This window comes from Columba livia, chromosome W (genome assembly GCF_036013475.1).
Source record: "Columba livia isolate bColLiv1 breed racing homer chromosome W, bColLiv1.pat.W.v2, whole genome shotgun sequence".
NCBI lineage: Eukaryota > Metazoa > Chordata > Aves > Columbiformes > Columbidae > Columba > Columba livia.
In genome coordinates this window covers 15,081,526-15,102,348 of record NC_088641.1, presented here as the reverse complement: position 1 = coordinate 15,102,348, position 20,823 = coordinate 15,081,526, and the positions used below count along the sequence as shown (strand labels likewise).

At 40.2% G+C, this 20,823-nt stretch overlaps 1 protein-coding gene across 10 annotated transcripts in view; it reads left to right on the top strand.

Moving 5' to 3' along the window:
• The window catches only part of LOC135577137 (zinc finger RNA-binding protein-like), an 80,919-nt gene extending 62,786 nt beyond the window's left edge, over positions 1-18,133 (top strand). For 6 of the 10 annotated variants that reach the window (XM_065044907.1, XM_065044906.1, XM_065044904.1 and 3 more), the window contains 5 exons: positions 2,310-2,407; positions 3,219-3,314; positions 14,700-14,811; positions 14,927-15,024; positions 15,791-18,133. In XM_065044907.1, coding sequence (XP_064900979.1) covers positions 2,310-2,407; positions 3,219-3,314; positions 14,700-14,811; positions 14,927-15,024; positions 15,791-15,970 — 584 coding nt within the window. In that variant the 3' untranslated portion in view covers positions 15,971-18,133. Of the gene's footprint in view, positions 1-2,309; positions 2,408-3,218; positions 3,315-12,234; positions 12,784-14,699; positions 14,812-14,926; positions 15,025-15,790 lie in introns of those variants that run through there. The other 4 variants (XR_010468722.1, XM_065044905.1, XR_010468721.1 and 1 more) reach the window with 4 other exon arrangements.
• The last annotated feature ends 2,690 nt before the right edge of the window (positions 18,134-20,823 follow it).

The following is a 20,823-nucleotide window of genomic DNA, read 5'->3' as shown; positions in this document are numbered from 1 at the left end:
CACTGCTGCTGTGATTGTTTTTGAAGTCATCCAGATTAGTTGGTAATGGTGGCACAAAAACAGTCTTTGATGTATCCCCACACGTTGCAGGGTGTAATGTCTAGGGATCTTGGGGATCAAGAGTGTAGGGCCAAATCTTGGGGTCCCATGCAACCTATCCAATGTTGAGATAGTGTGTCATTTACACATTACCCATTCAAATTGGGTCCATCTTTTTGAAACACCCTGTATTTTGTCACTAGTCACAGTAGCCATTTTCATAATTAGTAAAACAAAGAATTGTTAAAGCTGATTGTTGCATTATATCCCTATGTTAGCAAACGAGACACATAACCACGGACGTAGTTATATGCGGTACTTTTATTTCAGCGCTGGGAAACCAGGGGTTCGCACCCAAAGCTGGTTTCAACAACTGATCCAGATTACACCATATTTATACAATTTGGTCACATACATATTCATTACAATTCTTGACAACCATTAGCATGTTCCACACCTGTTCTAACACAAGCTATCTATTTAAGCGATGCTAAGTAACATTCGCATGTTTATCAGTTATTTCTCAGTTACCTGTTTTAAAAGAATGTGTCATAAATCTATGTCAATTTTAAGAACAGGGTATGGTTACTAAGTACAAAGATTCTATGGTTACAAAGTCTGCTTATACAAAGATTCTATGGTTACAAGGTTGGTTAATCTTTAAAGGTTGCTACTTTAATGTTCTCCTAAACTTGGATACAGTTTGCAAAAGTTAGTTCAACTATAACACCTACAATTTTTAAGTAACCTGAAGATACCATTTCATATTGTTCAGTGGTTCCAGTTTCACTGATTAAACCACTTCCAAAAGGGCTTTGTGGTCTCTTCTTTTTTGGTAACAAAGCAATCAGCTTGGAATTTTAATCAAGCCTTTTCTGAACATTTAGATACACAAGATTTACTATATTTTCTTTATCTTTCAGGCATACTGCTTGTTTTTTAAACTATTATTTGCTTTTCTTTTTCCTGCTGAATCTTAAGTAGTTCATTTTCAGATCCTTCCTTGCATCCTAAATGATATTGGAGAATGTATATCATGGACTAAAGACTTTATCTGAGTAAGAAAGAGGGTACTAGAAAGTAATGGAAATCTAATACTGAAGAGCATTTCACATTCAGTCAGATTTTTTTTAAAGCAAAATAATTTCCATTTTAAGGTATGATAAAAATAACATTGTCGCAGAGGCACCCCAAAAATCAATTTAAGCAGGCAATAAGCTCCAAACAGACTTTGTTCTAAACAGAACTGTTTAGCAGAAAACCAACTAGAAACGGGGTTTATCCAAAATTATTCAGCGCTCTGACAACATTATAAACCAGATTCAAATAGCGGTTAGGAGTTCAATTACTACACAACAGGTTCAGACTCAAGTGATCCCAAAACCGTAGAATGATGATTCAAATGTCCATCTTCCCACTTAGTGAGGACTCTCAAGGGTACCCAGAAGATCGCTTACCAGTAAGGCAAGGTGTTTCAGTCCTTAAGGAATGTTCCTTAGATGGTGTCCCAGTCTAAGGAGGAGAGCCTTTGCAGACCCACTGCTCCAAGGAAGACCCACTCAAAGTGGGTCTCTGGCAGGCTCCATTTATAACCTAGCTGAATCTGATCTGTGGTCATTTATGGTAGTGGTCTAGAAACTTCTCTCAGCTGAGGTGTTTCATTGGTCAGAGGCCCTGTCTGTCAACCAAGGAATGTATACATGACCATAGTCATCTGTTGGTCTAGAAGTTTCTGGTGTTTGGGGGTGAGGGAGGGGCATGTGCACCTGCCACACACATAATTACCAAATATCTAGTACTTTTAAGATTTTTTTCTTTTAAAGAGTAGATCCCAAATAACATGTGACCATTAAAATTGTCAAGAAACTATGTTTGAATGTTTCTACTTGGTTAAAGTGGATTTTTGTGTTCCTTCTGTCTTGTGTTCTCTGTGCTGGTACACTGTGTCCAACCATCCTTCCTTCAGTATTTAATTTTAGGGGATATGTGTTTTTCCAGTGTTAGCTTCAATAAAGAAGTACTATGCATTGCATAATCTGCAATGCATTTGAAAATAATCTGAGAGCTAAAGTATAATATGCTCTTGATCTTTATATTGGGTTGATGCCCTGATCCTAATTGAATGGCTTTTATTGAACATTTACATTTGTCGTTCAAGTGTTTAAACTTCAAATGGTATGTGTGACATTGAAGCTACTTTAAGGAAGTGTCTTGCTCACCTGGTCAAACACCCATTCCTCACTGCATTTTGCCAATTCAATCCATTTTAGATGTAACTTCGGGTATGGTGAAAGACCCACCGGACGTCTTGGACAGGCAAAAATGCCTTGACGCTCTGGCTGCTCTACGCCACGCTAAGTGGTTCCAGGTTCGGAACATCATTTTACTTTCTTCTTGTAGCCTTATGAGAGATTAGTTCAGTTGCAATATAAATGTTTAACTGTGTGAAAACACTCACCATTGTTCATGCTAATAATACTTAATATTTTTCTGGTCCCTAAATTTGAATATAGAATGTTGAGTATGGAGGAACTGCTTTGTGCAGTTGTTCTTGCTCATTTGACATGATTTTTTTTTTCCGGTCATCGAGAAGGCAATGTTAAAAGCTTGACTCACTTGGGGTGATCATATGTTGTATATTTGTTATATATTCCATAAGGCTGCAGAGTAACTTTGCTTTAAATAATGGAATGTGTGTTTAAAGCTTTGTGTTTAATTTTTTTCCCTATTTCTTAAAGTGTATGAAGTGTAGGGAATGAAAGGCGAGAAGCAACTGTTTGGTTTAGTGACTTTGCATTCTGGCAAAGGCACAATAAAGAAACCAAACAGATTCCCTCGACCTTTCAGTCTCTGTACCTATTCCATAGACCTTTATTCTTTTTGTTTCTAATATAGAAACATACTGTATTGATTGTTACAAGTGAACACGGGTCAAAGCGTACAGGGGATCAAGAAATATTATTCTTGTATAACCTGTGCACTTTGACTTCCACCACCTTAAATTACTAACCCTGTATAAAATACTGCTGTAAATGGCAGCTCATGGAATAAATTTGTAGAATGATTTGTTTCAGTTATGTATCTGAGCTTCCATTGAACAGTGGTGTTTTAGTCTTTCAACAAGTCCTATTCACTGTAGGTGTTGGGATTAATTGTTTTGATTTTGTATTGCTCTCAAGGCTAGAGCTAATGGCCTGCAGTCCTGTGTGGTTATCATACGTATTCTTCGTGACCTCTGTCAACGGGTTCCAACTTGGTCTGATTTTCCAAGCTGGGTGAGTAATGTTGTTTTGAATTAGTCTTTTTAATGCATATGGTACTGCAAGTAAAGCATAGGAAAGTGTTACTACAGTTTTAAAATGTAGACTTTTTCAAGGAGTAATGCAGGGTCTTGTTTGTGGGTTGTGGTGATTTTTGTCTGTGGTGTTTTGTTTTTTGTTTGTTTTTGTGGTTTGTTTTTGTTTTGTTTTGTTTTCCAACAAATTATCCAGATTCCTTCTAAAAATTTAATTTTCTGAGGTTTTGTCATTTAGTGCTGGAATTTTTTTCGAAAGCAATTTTCTTGTTCTTTTCAATTCTTTGTGGGTAGCATTCTTATTCTAGATTTTAGCATTTTTTCCTTTACTCTGTAAAAAAGAATCTGTTGGGTTTTTTTTTAACCACCTCTTCTGAATTGCTTGGACTTAACTGAAACTGAAAATAATGTCAGCTGTGCCCAGATAGTTCTGTGGTAACAGAAAGGCTACTTGAAAGAAGAAATCGCAGTAATTCCTGCAATCATCAATATATCCTTTCTGCAAGATGAAATACCACAGTACTAGTCTGTGGATGTGTCACCAGTAGCATTTTAATCAGTGTCACTTAGAAACAGATCTCTAGGTTGTACCCAGTTACCTCTATTAATTCTTGCAGCCAAGTGTTCTCGGAGCATTCTTTTTATATTGACTGGCTAAATGATGCTCTCTAGGAGTGCAACTTGTGCTCCAAATATTAACAGATGTTCAATCTCCAGACTGGACAAAGTTAGTCTGAAACATATATATGTGTGGAGGCAAACTCAGCTCTGACTGTTTTGTTTCATAGACCAAATCCTGTTGCACTGTTCTACTTCCTAATGTAGACTTTTCAGTTTCAGCAGGAAGAGCACTAACATTGTCAAGACAGTTACAGTAGTTGGCATTATTTCAAATAGAAACGTTTTACAACTGTACTAAGCTTGCAGACAATTTTATTAAATTACTTCTGATAATATTTATTGCTTCTGGAAAAAAACTGTAGAGCAGTTATTTCTGTTTTTTAAATATTTAAAGTAAAAAAAAAAGTTCCAGTTTCCATGCTACACTTCATGAAAGATACACTGTACGAATACAGAGTGTTTCAAAAAGATGGACCCAATTTGAAATCACTGTATCTCTGCAACCATGAACTGCCCATGAATGAATCTCTTACCACTTGAAAGGGTGGGGCATAGAGTTTCAAATGATTACTGCTAGATGCCTCTCCCAGTGCATAAACAGCCCCTAGCCTCAGTCATTCGCAAGATGTAAATGTAACATGTTGCCATCGTGAAATATACTGCTTTGAAATTGGGTCCATCTTTTTGAAACACCCTTAAAAGAAGCTAAGAAGTGTGTAAGCACCCTCAATATCACTATGATACTGAGTTGCCAAGGAATAAACCCTGGCACACTTTAGAAAAGCATCCTTAGAACTATTGCAAGATACAGCAGGCACACAGATGAAGAACAAGGAATGTTGTTTCTTATTTCTCACAATATCTATTCTAAGACACAGTCAGAAGGGAAGAGAGCTACGAAGCAGTGTGTCAGGCCTAGCTGTGTCTCAGTTCTTTCCAAAAGTACTTCCTGGCTTGCTCCTGGTACCTGATGCATTGCCAGTGACATGAATCAACACTGAAGTAAGTCTGTGTAGTCAGTTGTTCTTTTGGCCTGTTGGTGATTTTAAATTAATGTGATTTCTGACAGTCACAGATGAAATTTCGTAGATCGAAAATATATTTTTCTGGATACAGAACTTCCCCTGACCTGTATACAGTAAGTTACAGTAAGTTCTGCTGCAGAGCACGGATCAAGGAGAAAAGAGGGGCTGACCCAGGGCCAGGCAAATCCGCAGACAGGCAGAGGGACCACCTGGAAACCAGGTGATCTCTTGTGAGAGGCTGACGCGGTGGGGACGTTGCCAGGATATTTAAACGTCCCCTAGGGAGTGCAGGCAACCAGGAGCACAGCAAACAGGGCCAGAAAACAGGGGTGAGGCAGTTCGAGTGGCAAGGGTGAGCAGGGAGGACACTGCTACTTCAAACAAAGGCTACGACCCACTAACAAGGAGCTAAGTACAGCAGAAGGCATGGTATCCACCCAGAGAAGAGCAGTACCTTCAGCATCCCTCACAGTCCTTCTGGCTGCAAGAACTGATGCAGCCACCCAAACTGAGCTTGGGAGGGAAGATGCAGCTGTCCAGGTCCCAGGCTGCAGAGTGTGCCTGAGTTTCTGCTTGGGAACTGATGGCAGCAACAAGCTTACCTGTGGGTGATGTGCCCAAGTGAAGGAGCTGCTCAGCCTGGTGACAGAGCTTCAAGAGGAGGTGACCAGGCTGAGGAGCATCAGAGAGTCAGAAAAGGAGACTGAGTGGTGGACTCACAGTCTGCCATCCCTGGCACAGGAGCAGAAACCAACCATGCCACCAGATACAAAAGACTCCCTACCCTCTCGCCACCAGGCTGTAAGGGGCAACCCAGAAGACTGGGGTGAATGAAAATGGGTTACAGCTTGGGGTGGCAGACAAACACACCCTCAGCCTGCCCCACCTTCCCAAGTACCTGTATACAACAGGTATGAGGCCCTGGAACTTGATGGGCAAGCAGCTGAGACTGCTGCTGAAGACCCTTCTGGGAAGGAGGGGTCCTCTATGCAGCCCATGCCCCACATGAAACCCAGCAAACACATTAAAACCTCACATGTAAAGAGAAAAAGAAGGGTAATTGTCATAGGTCACTCCCTTCTGAAGGGAACAGAAGGCCCGATATCCCGACCTGACCCAACCCACAGGGAAGTCTACTGCCTCCCTGGGGCCAAAGTAAGAGATGTAGCTCAAAAACTCCTCAGGCTGGTAAGGTCCTCTGATTATTACCTGCTATTGGTTTTAATGTTGGCAGGGAAGAGATAGGCAAAAGTAGTATTAAGAAAATCAAAAAGGATTTCAGAGCTTTGGGGCAGCTGGTCAATGGCATAGGTGCTCAAGTGATTTTTTTTGCCTCTGTCCTTTCAGTAGTGAGCAGGAATACAGAATGGAACAGGCAGGCCCAGCAAGTCAACACATGGCTAAGTGACTGGTGTCATTGATGGAACTTTGGGTTTTTCAACCATGGGATAGTCAGTCCTTCACCAGGTCTCTTAACACCTGATGGAGTGCATCTCTCACAGAAGAGGAAAAGGTTGTTTGCTTAGGGGATAGCAGGGCTGATTGACAGGGCTTTAAACTAGATTGGAAGGGGGAAGGGGGCGGTAGCAGGCAGGTCAGTGACAGGCAGTGGGATGGCACACCAAAGCTTGAGGAGATGCTTGGCAGTGAGATTCCTCAGATTGTGCCATGAGGTGAAGGGCATAATCAACCACACTTGAAGTGCTTCTACAGTAATGCACGCAGCATGAGGAACAAGCAAGATGAACTAGAAGCCTTGGCCCGGTCGCAGGGATATGATATAATTGACATTAGTGAAACTTGGCATGAGTCCTGCAACTGGTGTGCCATGATGGATGACTACACGCTATTCAGTAGGGGATAGGCAGGGTAGGAGAGGCGGAGGGTGGCATTGTATGTAGCGGAGGGGCTGGAGTGCATGGAGCTGGCAGTTGGCAACTGCAAAGTTGAGAGACATTGGGTAAGGATTAAGGGTCAAACAAATAAAGCAGATGTCGTGGGTGTCTATTACAGGCCACCCAGCCAGGATGATGACACCAATGAGTTATTATTTAAGGAACTAACTGAAACCTCCAAATCATCTGCCCTTGTCCTTATGGGGGACTTCAACTTGCCAGATGTCAATTGGCAATATCACACAGCTGGCAGCAACAGGTCCAGAAGATTCCTGAAGCATCTGGATGATAAATTCTTGGTGCAGGTACTAAGGGAACCGACCAGGAAAGGTGTCTTCCTAGACTTGATTCTCACTAACAGAGAGGGTCTCGTGGGAGAAGTGGTGACCGGTGGCTGCCTTGGACACAGTGACCACGAAGAAGTCAGGTTTAAAATCTTTGCTAATGGGAGGAAAACTTCCAGCAAGACCTTAACACTAGATCTGAGGAGAGCAAACTTCAGGCTGCTCAGAGAAGTACTTAGTAAGATTCCCTGGGAAGAAACTTTTGAAGGTGTTGGGGTTCATTAGTGTTGATAATTTTTTAACTACCACCTACTAAGAGCACAGGGGCAGGCCATTCCAAAATGGCAAAAATCTAGCAGGCAAAGCAAAAAGCCAGCTTGGTTAAGCAGGGATCTTCTTGAAAAACAGCGAAAATAGAAATTACATGGTCCATGGAAGCAAGGTCAGGCAACATGGGAGGACTACAGAGATGCTGCTTGCCATTATAGGGAGGAAATTTATGCTGCCAAAGCTCATTTAGAATTGAAGCTGGCCAGCACTGTGAAGGGTTTTTTAAATATATAAATGTCAAAAGGCAAACTAGAAATAACATAGGCCCATTAATTGATGAGCATGGTCACCTTATCAACAGGGACATAGACAAAGATGAGAAGTTTAATGCTTTCTTCACCTCGGTCTTCAACACCTAAGATGGACTTGGAGGGTCCCATAACCCTGGGCTGTAAATCCATGGCTGCAAGAACAATAAACGCCCAATCAGTCTGGAACTTGTATAGGATCTGCTACTCCAGCTAGATCCCTGCAAGTTGATGGGGCCTGATGGGATTCATCCAAGGGTGCTGACATCATCCAGCTGACTGATGTCATAGCGAGACCTCTCTCCGTGAGTTTTCAACACCCTTGGGAATCTGGAGAGGTCCCGGAAGACTGGAAGCTGGCAAACGTTGCCCTAATCTACAAGAAGGGCAACAGGGATGACCCTGGCAACTACAAGCCTGTCAGCCTCAATTCTGTTCCTGGCAAAATCATGGAAAAGATTGTTCTTTTGAAAAACATCTGAATAACAATGCAGTCATTGGTCCCAGCCAGCACGGGTTCATGAGGAGAAAGTCTTGCTCAACAAATGTTGCTTTTCCATGCGAGAGACGGAACCTGACACACTAATATGATGTTCACAGAGTTCACTTTATTGTCTGACCGGGCTAGCTTTATACCAAAGCTGCCCTGTCCACGCGCTTTGCAACAGCATGATTGGTTACAGCACATGCTCTACAATAACGTGATAGGCTGCATGAACTGTCCACGTGCTCTGCATGCACGTGTCGGCGATTGCTCAGTGGTTGTTACTTTCTTATAGGGTTCCTTTTGTTTCTTTTGTCTCTGGCTTCACCTCTCAGCCAGGCTGGCGACAACCCCATCCCCCCGGGGGGGGCTCTGCCACTACAAACAAACTTAATTGCGTTCTACAACAAGGTTACCCACCTAGTTGACCAAGGGAAGCCTGTTGATGTGATCTTTTTGAATTTCAGTAAAGCCTTTGATACTGTCTCTCACAGTATTCTCCTGGACAAGATGTCCAGCATACAGCTAGGTAAACACACAATACAGTGGGTGAGCAATTGGCTGACAGGCCGGGCTCAAAGGGTTCTGGTAAATGGGGTTATGTCAGGCTGGCGACCTGTCACTAGCGGGGTTCCACAGGGATCCATCTTACGGCTAGCACTCTTCAATGTCTTTTTATAAATGACTTAGACTCAGGACTTGAGGGATTGCTTAGTGAGTTTGCTGATGACATAAAATTGGGGGGAACTGTCGACATTCTCGAGGGAAGAGAGGCCCTACAGAGGGATCTGGACAAATTGGAGAACTGGGCAATCACCGACCGCATGAAGTTCAACAAGGGCAAGTTCCAGATTTTGCACCTGGGACATTGCAACCCTGGCTGTACAGACAGACTGGGGGACAAAATGCTGGAAAGTAGCTCTGCGGAGAAGGATCTGGGGGTTCTGGTCCATGGCAAGATGAACATGAGCCAAAAGCATGCCCTGACAGCCAAGAGGGCCAACCTTGTCCTGGGGTGCATCAAGTACAGCATTGCCAGCTGCTCGAAGGAGGTTATTGTCCCGCTCTACTCTGCACTGGTGCAGCCTCACCTGGAGTACTGTTTGCAGTTCTGGGCGCCACAGTATAAAAAGGATATTAAGCTACTGGAAAGTGTCCAGAAGAGGGCTACGAAGTTGGTGAAGGGTTTGGTGGGGAAGCCATATGAGGAACAGCTAAAGTCACTTGGTTTGTTCAGCCTGCAGAAGAGACTAAGAGGAGACCTCATCGTGGTCTACAGCTTTCTCACAAGGGGAGGGGGAAGGGTAGGCACCGAACTCTTCTCTTTAGTGAGCAATGACAGAACCTGAGGGAATGGCAGGAAGATGTGCCAGGGGAGGTTTAGGTTAGACATGAGGACAAGGTTCTTCACCCAGAGGATGGTGGAGCACTGGAACAGGCTCCCCAGGGAGGTGTCACGGCCCCAAGCCTGACAGTGTTCAAGAAGAGACTGGACAACGCCCTCAGACACATGGTGTGAACTGTGGGGTTGTCATATGCAGGGACAGGAGTTGAACTCGATGATCCTTTTGGATCCCTTCCAACTCAGGACATTCTATGATTCTATGATGTTGGAGCAAATAAAGGACTCAGCATTCCGATTCAATGTGAATCATGCAAAGCCGATTTATTACAGAAACAAGCCTCTTTATATATGTAGTTATTTCCTGATCACACATCCACGCTCCGAGCATGCATTAACTGATTGGATATCATCTATGTTCACGAGCTGTCCACACGCCTGAGTCTCACTGCTGATAGGTCTGTTGATTTACGTCGTGTTGCTGCCTTGTATCTGCTGAACTGTTTTACTTCTACAGCAGATCCTGTTTTCAGCTTTCCGCGGTGCCCTTGAAATTCCTTTGGGCCTGGCCAGTTCAATAACAAATCTCCATCTAATAGAAACCCATCCACACTATGATTCAATAATAGAAAATCTTAGGAAGTCTGAACACAGACATTACTATCAGCCTCTTCATATACCTAAAATAAAAACTTAATTAGAAGAACTTTGACAAGTTCCTACAAGTTAAAAGGAACTAATATTCAAGGGTGATTTTTTTTTCCCCTAAAATTGAAATCCAGCCTTTCATGCACATAAACAGCAGGGCGTCATAATTCACATTTTCCTAGGATTAAGTTGTGGACTTTAGTGTATTGTATGAGCATCCAAAAGAAGTAAACTTTAATAAATGCAATAACATGATCTGCTATTTTTGTTTCCTGCTATATTTGGCTTCATACTTGAAAACAACTCAGTTACTGTTGCTAAAACTCAAAAGCTTGATCTTATGTGATATAGTGGGAGCATGGAAATACCATGCTCTAGAACTGAAATTTGTTAGTTAATAGAGCTAAAATAGAAAGGAATGGGCACCCTTAGTGAAGCATTGTAATCAACACTGTCTATAGTTAATTGCATGCTTTAGAATAGGCATTTACTCTTGACAAATAAAAATAAAAGGCAATATTTGAACAACTGTAAACTCAGGAGAGGAACCAAAAAATGCAAACTCTAGAAAAACCCACCAAAAAACAAGATACACACGTTTGAAAATGAAACTTGCCAAAAGGATGGTATTGAAACATTCATTTAATACTGAAAAAGCTAAGGAAAGCTATTCTTTACTTTTGCAAATATCTTTTATAGGTTTTTCTGAAAAAAATTAGTGTCTAATAAAAGTAAACAATATAAATATTCACAGAAAAAAATTGACATTTAGAATACAGCTCATCATTTAAACCATTTTAACTAATATCAAATAATGTGTAAATTTTAGAAAACCTGTTTATCACTGTGCTGGGTTGGCCGAGATAGGGTTAACTTCCACAGGTAGCTGGGGGGATGACACAGCCAGGACAGCTGACCCCAAACTAGCCAAAGGGGTATTTGGGAGTGGGGCAGTCCAGGATGCTTTTGGTTCTTTTTGGTTCTCTCTGGACCTTTCGGTTCTCTCTGGACTGCATGGTCAGGGCTACTGAGTTTCTGGAGCAAGCTATTGTTCGGGACGGGGGGAGGTTTAGGCACGTGCTGCAGTCAGGAATCCACTTGTGGCTTCGGAGGAAGTGAACTGCAGCAAGAGATGGTGAGATTGTGCTGTGTATCCATCACTTCATATATTCTTTCATCGTTGTTGTTGTTATTGTTCGTGTTTCTTTGTCGGTTTGGTTTTTTTGTGTGTTTTGTTTGGTTTTATTTGGTTTGGGGTTTGGGGGGGTGGGGGTTGGTTGTTTGAGTTTTTTGATTTTTTTTCTGTTTTTATCCCAACCCACGAGTTTGGCTTTTTGTTTCCTGATTCTCCTCCCCATCCCACTGGGGGCGAGGGAGGGGTGAGCAAGGCTGTGGGGGGAGATGGGGCTAAAGTACCACAATCATCAAAGTTTTTTTACACTTGTTTCACATCTGAGTTAGTGTTTTTAGCCTATATCCAGGAAAAAACTTGCTGTGAACTTCAGTTTTGCTAAACTGAAGAACTAGTAACCACTTAAATGTTAAAAGGTCATTACATTTTTGATGCTTTAAGTTTCTGTGTTCTTGTAGAAAAAAAAAAAATCTCTGTAGCATCCTTTTCATTTCATTAGATGAATCAAATTCATTTCATACTGTGTGCTGTTTATTTATGTGGCTGACAGATACCGGTGACCGACGATGTTTCATGCTCTCTCAAAAAATGGCTGGACAAGTTGTCTACCTGCATATGTAGGCTACAACTGTATACATTTCTACAAATCTTTTGGACAACTTGTGATGAGGAGCAGCACATCAGTATCAGTACTCAATGTTAATCTTGCAGAGATTTCTTTTTATTCATCGTTATAAAATATCTGATTTTTTCCACATGCCTCACAATCACATGCCCTGGTTCTCATGGGAGATTTCAGTCACCCTACACATCTACTGGGTAGGCAACACAGCTAAGCACACACACTCCAGGAGGTTCCTACAGATCATTGATGACAACTTTTTGACACAGATGGTGGAGGAGTCAACGAGGAGAGGCATGCTGCTGGACCTTGTCCTAACAAACCAAGAAGGACTGGTTGGAGATGTGAGAGTTGGGAGCAGCCTTGGCTGCAGTGACCATGAGACAGTGGAGTTCAGGATCCTGTGTGGAGGAAGCAGGACAATAAGTAGGACTAAAACCATGGACTTCAGCAGGGTGAATTTTGTCCTCTTCGAGGTTCTGCTTGGAAGAATCCCATGGGTTAGGGCTCTAGTAGGTAGGGGGGTCCAAGAGAGCTGGCTAATATTCAAATATCACTTCCTCCAAGTCCAAGACTGATGCATCCCTATGAGAAAGAAATCACATAAAGGGAGTAGGAGGCCAGCATGGATAAGTAAGGAGCTCTTGTCAAACCTCAGGTGGAAGAAGGATGTTTATGAAATGTGGAAAAAGGGACAGACCACCTGGGAGGAATGTCGCGGTTGAGATGGACAAACGACAGAGGAATATAAGGTGGCTGTTAGAGTATGCAGGGATGCGGTGAGGAAGGCCAAGCTCCACTTGGAATTAAATCTGGCCAGGGATGTCAAGGGCAACAAGAAGGGCTTCTTCAAGTATATCAGCAGCAAAAGGAAGGTTAGGGAAAATGTAGATCTGCTGCTGAATGAAGTGGGTGCCCTGGTTACAGAGGATACAGACAAGGCAGAGTTACTGAATGCCTTCTTTGCTTCTGTCTTCACTGCTAAGACCAGCTCTCAAGAATCCCAGATCCTGGAGATAGGAGAGAAAATCTGGCAAAAGGAAGACTTTCCCTTGGTTGAGGAGGGTCAGGTTAGAGATTGTTTAGGCAAACTGGACACCCACAAATCCACGGGCCCCGATGGGATGCACCCACTAGTGCTGAGAGACCTGTCAGATGTTATTGCTAAGCTGCTCTCCGTTAACTTTGAAAGGTCTTGGAGAACAGGAGAGGTGCCTGAGGAAAGCCAATGTCACTCCAAGTGAGTCTTCAAAAAGGGCAAGAAGGATGACCCAGGAAACTACAGGCCAGTCACCTGGAAAGGTGATGGAAAAGCTCATTCTGGATGTCATCTCCAAGCATGTGGAGAAAAAGAAGGTTATCAGGAGTAGTCAGCACGGGTTCACCAAAGGGAAATCATGTTTGACCAACCCGATAGCCATCTATGATGGTATGACTAGATGGGTAGACAAGGGGAGAGCAGTGGACGTTGTCTACCTTAACTTCAGCAAGGCCTTTGACACTGTCTCTCACAACCTCCTCATAGGCAAGCTCAGGAAGTGCGGGCTGGATGAATGCATGGTAAGATGGATCATGAACTGATTGGATAGCAGAGCTCAGAGGGTTGTGATCAACAGTGCAGAGTCTGGTTGGAGGCCTGTAGTTAGTGGGGTTGCCAAGGGCTCAGTGTTAGGTCCAGTCCTGTTCAACTTGATCATCAATAACCTGGATGAAGAGACTGAGTGCACCCTCAGCAAGTTTGCTGATGACACCAAACTGGGTGGAAGGGTTGATATAGCAGAAGGCTGTGCTGCCATTCAGAGAGACTTGGACAGGCTGGAGGACTGGGCAGAGAATAACCTGATGAAATTCAACAAGGGCAAGTGTAGGGTCCTATGCATCAGTACAGGTTAGGGTTGGACCTGCTGGAAAGCAGCAGTACAGAGAAGCACTTGGGAGTTCTGGTGGACAACAGGCTGATCATGAGTCAACAGTGTGCCCTTGTGGCCAAGAAGGCCAACGGTGTCCTGGGGTGCATTAGGAAAAGTGTGGCCAGCAGGTCAAGAGAGATTATCCTCCCCCTTTACTCTGCCCTGGTGAAGCCACATCTGCAGTACTGTGTCCAGTTCTGGACTCCCCAGTTTAAGAAAGACAAGGAATTACTGGAGGGAGTCCAGTGGAGGGCTGGGAAGATGATTAGGGGTCTGCAGTATCTTTCTTATGAGGAGAGACTGAGAGAGCTGGGTGTGTTCATCTTGGAGAAGAGAAGGTTGAGAGGGGAACTTATCAATGCTTATAAATATCTCAAGGGCGGGTGTCAAGAGGATGAGACCAGACTCTTTTCAGTGGTGCCCAACGATAGGATGAGGGGCAACAGGTACAGGCTGAAGCATAGGAGGTTCCATCTGAATATGAGGAGAAACTTCTTTACTTTGAGGGTGCCAGAGTACTGGAACAGGCTGCCCAGAGAGGTTGTGGAGTCTCCTTCTCTGGAGACATTCAAAACCTGCCTGGATGCATTCCTGTGCAATCTGCTCTAGGTGAACCCTGCTTTAGTAGGTGGGTTGGACTAGATGATTTCCAGAGGTCCCTTCCAACCCAAACCATTCTGTAATTCTGTAACTGAAAGCATTTTGTGATGTAATGTTCTTCAAAATTCCAGAATCAAAAGTTCTGTATCGAACAACAGTTGTGGCTTTTTTGTTTGTTTTAATCAATATTCTAAAATGGACGGGTTTTCTTATTTTTGGTCTAGGCTATGGAGTTGCTTGTTGAAAAAGCAATTAGCAGTGCTACTGGACCACAGAGTCCTGGGGATGCACTGAGAAGAGTTTTTGAGTGTATATCTTCAGGAATCATCCTTAAAGGCAAGTTGTATTTGATCAGTGTGTGTATACTTATACTATAGACTTAACTCTTGTGAAATCTGTACTCATTTGAAATAAAGGAGAGATGTACTACTAATTTGCCTAACCGTTGTAGGTGGTCCTGGGCTTCTGGACCCTTGTGAGAAAGATCCTTTTGATACACTTGCTGTAATGACAGATCAGCAACGAGAGGATATTACTTCAAGTGCGCAGGTAAGGAAAATTATGTGTGAAGTAGCTAAATTTGATGGCTGTTTTTTTTTTGAGGTGGGTTTTTTTTTGTGTGTTTGTGTTTGTTGTTGTTGTTTGTTTGTTTTTGTAATTGAGCTATATGGTGGACATGAATTTTCCTTTCTTAGACTATTGTCCGGTCTTTCAGATGATCAGTTTTAAGCTAGGCAATGAAAATGTCACAACAGAGGATGTATAGTAGTGTTCATTTTTGCACTAAAATTAACGTATTTTCCTGAAAAGTCTGAAGCACTCCCATCTATATATATCTGTAAAGATGCTCACTCTACAGCAGTATGTTATTAGATTTAAAATTACATTGGCATTTAATATATTATAAATAAATCTGTGTAAGCTTAATTTTTAGTATATATTGTATCAACTTACAGTATTGACCATTCAAGCTTCAGCTTAAGAGGTTACTGCCCCTACCTCTTAATTCAGTCCTTTTGCTAAAGATTACTAATGCATAATGGGACATGTGACAAGCCTTGGCTGCTTCAGTGCAAGTCCAGCAGCTAAAACACATACATTTATTTTTAATCTAAGATGATGTGCTTTGTACAGAAGCAGCAAATGTGACATATACATTTTATTGTGTTGACTTTGTTAGGAGAAGGAAGAGGGGATAATAAAGAGCTAAGGATAATATCATACACCACTAATGTTCTTCATTGATTGTTTGACAAAATACTCAAAATTGACATTTGTTTCTAACAGAAATATCTTCTTTCTACCCTTTTTCTAGTTTGCATTGAGACTCCTTGCATTCCGTCAAATACACAAAGTTTTAGGAATGGATCCATTACCACAGGTGAATCAACGCTTCAACATCCATAATAATCGTAAAAGGAGAAGGGACAGCGATGGGGTTGATGGATTTGAAGCAGAGGGAAAAAAAGACAAAAAAGATTATGATAACTTTTAAAAATGTTTACCATCAGTGCTAATATTGAAGGTGATCCCAAGTCCATTTGTTGCCTTGCTTTTAAATGGACATAATGTCTGCTTAAAATGTCCAAAACCAACTCGGTAATTAGATTTGTAAGAGAATGATCTAGCTCTTCTGTGAGATTATGAATATTTTAATGGATGTACTGTATCAGACAAATTATGGATGGAAAAATTGCAAATGGAAACTCTTGTCATTGGAAAAAATAATTTGAGTTTTTTTCCTCATTGCATTTTCTTTAAATGTGTTGCTAACTTCAGTAACTTTTCTTCTTTTTTTTGTCTTTTTTATTAACAAGATCGTTGTCTTATCCTGACTGCATTTAATGGAGCATTTGCTTCTGTTGCTATGTGTATTTTGACTTTTTATTTAGAAGTTTTTTTGTTTGCTTTTGACACTAGTTCTAAGTTACTCTGTTAGGAAGTATAAACTGTTCCCCTCTCAATATTTTACAGAACTTTATTTTGTAAAGTGAGACTGCAGGATTATGTGTTTTTTTTTTTTTTCCTAAATGCGAAGATGTTACAACAGATAATTATCCTGCCATTTGAGTGCTCAGAATTAAATGTTTTTGCCAGTTTTGTGGCATTTGTATCCTTAGTGTGATATAATGGTGTAATTAAGACAAATTTGTGTTAATCTAATCAAGTTTGCTGTTAGTTGTGCATTAGCAGTATAAAAGCTAATATATACAGTATGATCTTGCAACAGTTTTAAAGCAGATGCATAATCAAAGTTTTGCATGATGTTTTTGTTTTTAATAGAAGGGCTTTTAAAACTATCATTTTAGGTTAAATGCATAGGTCTTTGTACAATTGACTTTGTGACATAACAAGGCCAAAAAATAACTTTATAAATTTTTTTTCTCAACATACAAGTGGGCATTTCCCATATAGACAAAGCTAGTAGTTCTTTTCAGTCAGCTTTTTCTATATGATATTAATGCCTCTCAGCCCTTAAAATAAATGTTTGTCATATCAGTGCCTGTGAGGTTATTGCTTATAGCTATTCCTGTATAAACTTTCTGTGATTTTTTTTTCAATAATTCAAATTTTAAGAAGTATTACTGAAAAAGTAAAGGTTATCAAAGGGAGAGAAAAACAAACAAAAACCCCAACAAAACACAACAGAAAATTATTTGATGTGGCCATAGTGTATGCTTACGTCTCTTTCAAAAAGCTAAATATAGCAGCGGTGTAGTAAAATTACATCCTACTGTTAATGTATGCTCTGGTACATAGGTGTGATTTGTCACAGCACTACAGCTGAATACGCAAATAAAAATTAAAATGTATTAAATGACTAAAAATCATTATATGCTGGAAACTGAAATTTAATTAATTCTGTTCAATGTGTATTATGCTTTGTTGCAAACTCATAAAATGCACAGATTAACACAACAGTCTGGTAACTACTTTATAGATGCTGTAGGAGAGTATCACAAATGACCAAGATAATTTGTTATTTCTGGTACAATTTATTGTAGAAAACCCTTTTGTTCCATTTTGAGGTTGAATTTATCTTTGACCTTTTTAATAAATAGCTCTTGGAGTCGGGGGATTTTTTTGTTTGCAACACCTACTGCTAACAGCATGGGCCAGTGGAATAAAAAGGCAATATTTTAGAAAAACAGAGAGAGTCTTAAATAAAATATTTTAAAACAGTATTCTTTAGGCATCAGAGTGTAATTTTCTTATTATGGTTAGCAAATAAAAGGAAAGCTTTCTCATTGTAGGAAAGATTTCTTACCAGTTTCAGCATCAAAAATACAATAATTAACGTGTGCTTTAAAACTACTTCAAAAATATTATGCTAGTTTCTGTTGTCCAGCCTTGATGTATAGCTTGTTCTTAGTCTTTTTTGAAGAGGATATCTTGCTGCCATGGTATGTAGTTAGCCCTTACTATTTATTTTGAAAGCTACAGGTGCTATTCATGTGGCTAGTTCATCTCCATACCAAAGTTTCTTTCCTCATAAAGCAAACTTGTCTATTCAGGCATGTGAGCCTAAATTTAGGATTTAAAAGGTCAAAGATGTATTTTTGTTCTACTGGCTTTTAACTCTTAACCAGTTTCTGGATCTTTTGAACTATTGTATACTTAAAGTGATTCCACATTAAATATGAAGCTGTGACCATGATTTTTGTGCTGTGTGGTGAAGAGTGAATTTGCAGTTTGTTTCTGGTTTTCCTGCCCATTTTAATGGACTATTTTAACTATGCAACTTCTGACTCTTGTTAAGCTAAGAAAAATGGGAAAACAAAGATTTAAAAAGAACAGAGCTAGCTTTGATTTAAAATATTACATTGTACGCTTAGGAAGACAAATCTAAGACCAATAAATCAATTTACAAACAAGTAATCATTTTAATATCCTATGCTTTGATAATGCTAGCAGTTTACTAATAAGTAGTGTTTGCCTTTTTTATTCAGCAACACTGTGTGTTAAATCTCAAAGTGCCAGACACTACAGTCGTAATACACAAAAGAGAAATGTACAAAGCAAGAATTTTCCCCTCAGTACTCACTTTAGAGGAACAATTTGGTAAAATAAGAGCTGTTCTGTTTTAAATATTTTTTAAGCTTTGACTTGTCAGCCTAATTTTTAAGTATGTCCTGTCTGCAAGCAGTGTGGTTCCTGTATATAGACATTGGTAGAAATGCTATGTGAGCTGACACAGGCAGGTCACAGGAACAACCAAAAACCATGGATGAAATGCAAAAAGTCAGTTTATTTTCAGTACCTCGCAAACCAGGGAATCTCTGAAAAAGCACCCAAGCACCTGGGCAGAGGCATACAAGCAGGAACACAGACACTGCAGAGCTCAGTCCTTGCTAGAAAATACGTGAACCTGCCGTTTTCACCTGTATTTCAAGGATTCAAGCAGGCATAGTTTTCTGCTGTGCTTTGATCTTTCTCACAACAAAGCAGGAATCTCAGGCATATTTGATAAGGTACCTTTAAGTTTTTCACAGGCCTATGTTATCTTAAACATGGAGGTTCTACTTGTCAAGCACACAAGGCCAAACAACAATTAGTGTGATATATGTGTTTTTCTACACCCCAGCTGCAGTCACTTGAGTGTGTTTACAATTCTCCTCGCCAGTCTCCCGTTATATTCCCACAAAAGCAAGTCTTTTGGACACAGTCCATCAACTTCTTTCCCTATTATAAAATTCTATATGAACTGATAATCTTATAGAACTATTGAATGTGATGAGTTCATTTGCTGCTTCTATTTTTAGACCTATTTCACTACTCAGAAGTGATTTAATAGTATTTAAGATTATTGTACCTAGCATCTTTCTGAGAGTTGGAATCAATTTAAATATTCCTACAACAATTTCTACGTATATTTAACATTCTTGTTGCTTGTTGAATATCTGCTGATGATTAATCTGTTAAGTATTCACACAATGCCAAATTCATTTCTTTATTAAACAATTAAGACTTGTTTGGATTACCCAAAAAGATTTTATCAACATAGCACCAGTAATAGAAAAAAAAAAAAAAAACAAAAAACAAACACAAAACACACACACACAAAAACAAACAAACAAACAAACAAAAACCCAAACAAACAAAAGGAGGAGGCATAATTTACAATCTGTATTTTTTCCACTTACATCATAGATTTACAAAGTACAGTAACAGATTCATCCAAAACATCTGTTTTCCTTTTGTTTTGTTTTTCTCGCTCTAAAAGCTGTAACCTTACAGCTTCCTAGCCAAAAAAGCTAGCAAATTTGATTTCTTCTGAAAGATTCTTTTATAAATCTTCTCAAGAGTTCTGTTTTCTTGAGGTGTGGTATTTCAGCCTTTTTAAAAAGAAACAGACATCTAGTCTTTTGAGGAGGAAAAAAATCCCAAGGACTTTCATCTACAGGTGTTATCACAATGGTTTTGATTTACATCCAAATAAAAATCAGGCTTAATTCTGTAAACATGTAAATTTGTATTCTCCCATTTTATTCCATTTTCTCATTTGGCTTTATGAAAATGTGCAAATGTGTATATATATTTCTAGTACTGAGAAAATTTATAGTTATTGGTTCTGATATTTTAGAGTTTGCATTTTAAGAAATGCTGCCATAATAATATGTGGCAAGTATAAAGTTCCTAATAGGGTAAAGTTCAATGTTTTTCATGGATATCTGATTGGCAGTTATTGCTGAGGATTTTTATCCTGCACAGTGCACACTTTCCCACTTAATGTAGCCTTAACATAACATATCTACATTAGCAAGGATTCTCATTAAGGGTCATCCTCATATGTATGTTTTCTTAAACTATTTTGCAAAGCCAGGGGCATTTATATTTATTCCGAAGCCAGTGATTAATTTACTGCAGGATAGTTTAAAGCCTTTTAGAGGCTCAGCTTTGCTTAAATACTTTCACATATATTCTACATCAATCCTACTTCATGTTGACATCCTAAATCCAAAGAAACACAGAACGGTATCAAGAAACCTCTGTATTTTTGAAGTTTCCTATATTTAAAAAATGTAAGATGGAATAGCTGACCAAGAGAAAATAAATCACACTTTCTACAGTAAAAGGTTACTTAATCACTAAAAGGGAAACAAAAAGACTTTTGTTTCTACATGAGAATCACAAACCTTGCTCTTTAGATTAGCGGAAAGTAGGCCTACAGGGAATCAGGGGGCATGGGAAACGCGGCATCCGTGGAAGAAAAAGCAATAGTGAAAGATATTCTGCAGCTGGCTGCACGAACAGAAAGAAACTTGGAGTGAGACACTGTCGAGCGTCTCCTACAATTTGCACAACGGAAGGGGTGTGTTCGAGCTACAGAAAAGATTTTTTCTGCTG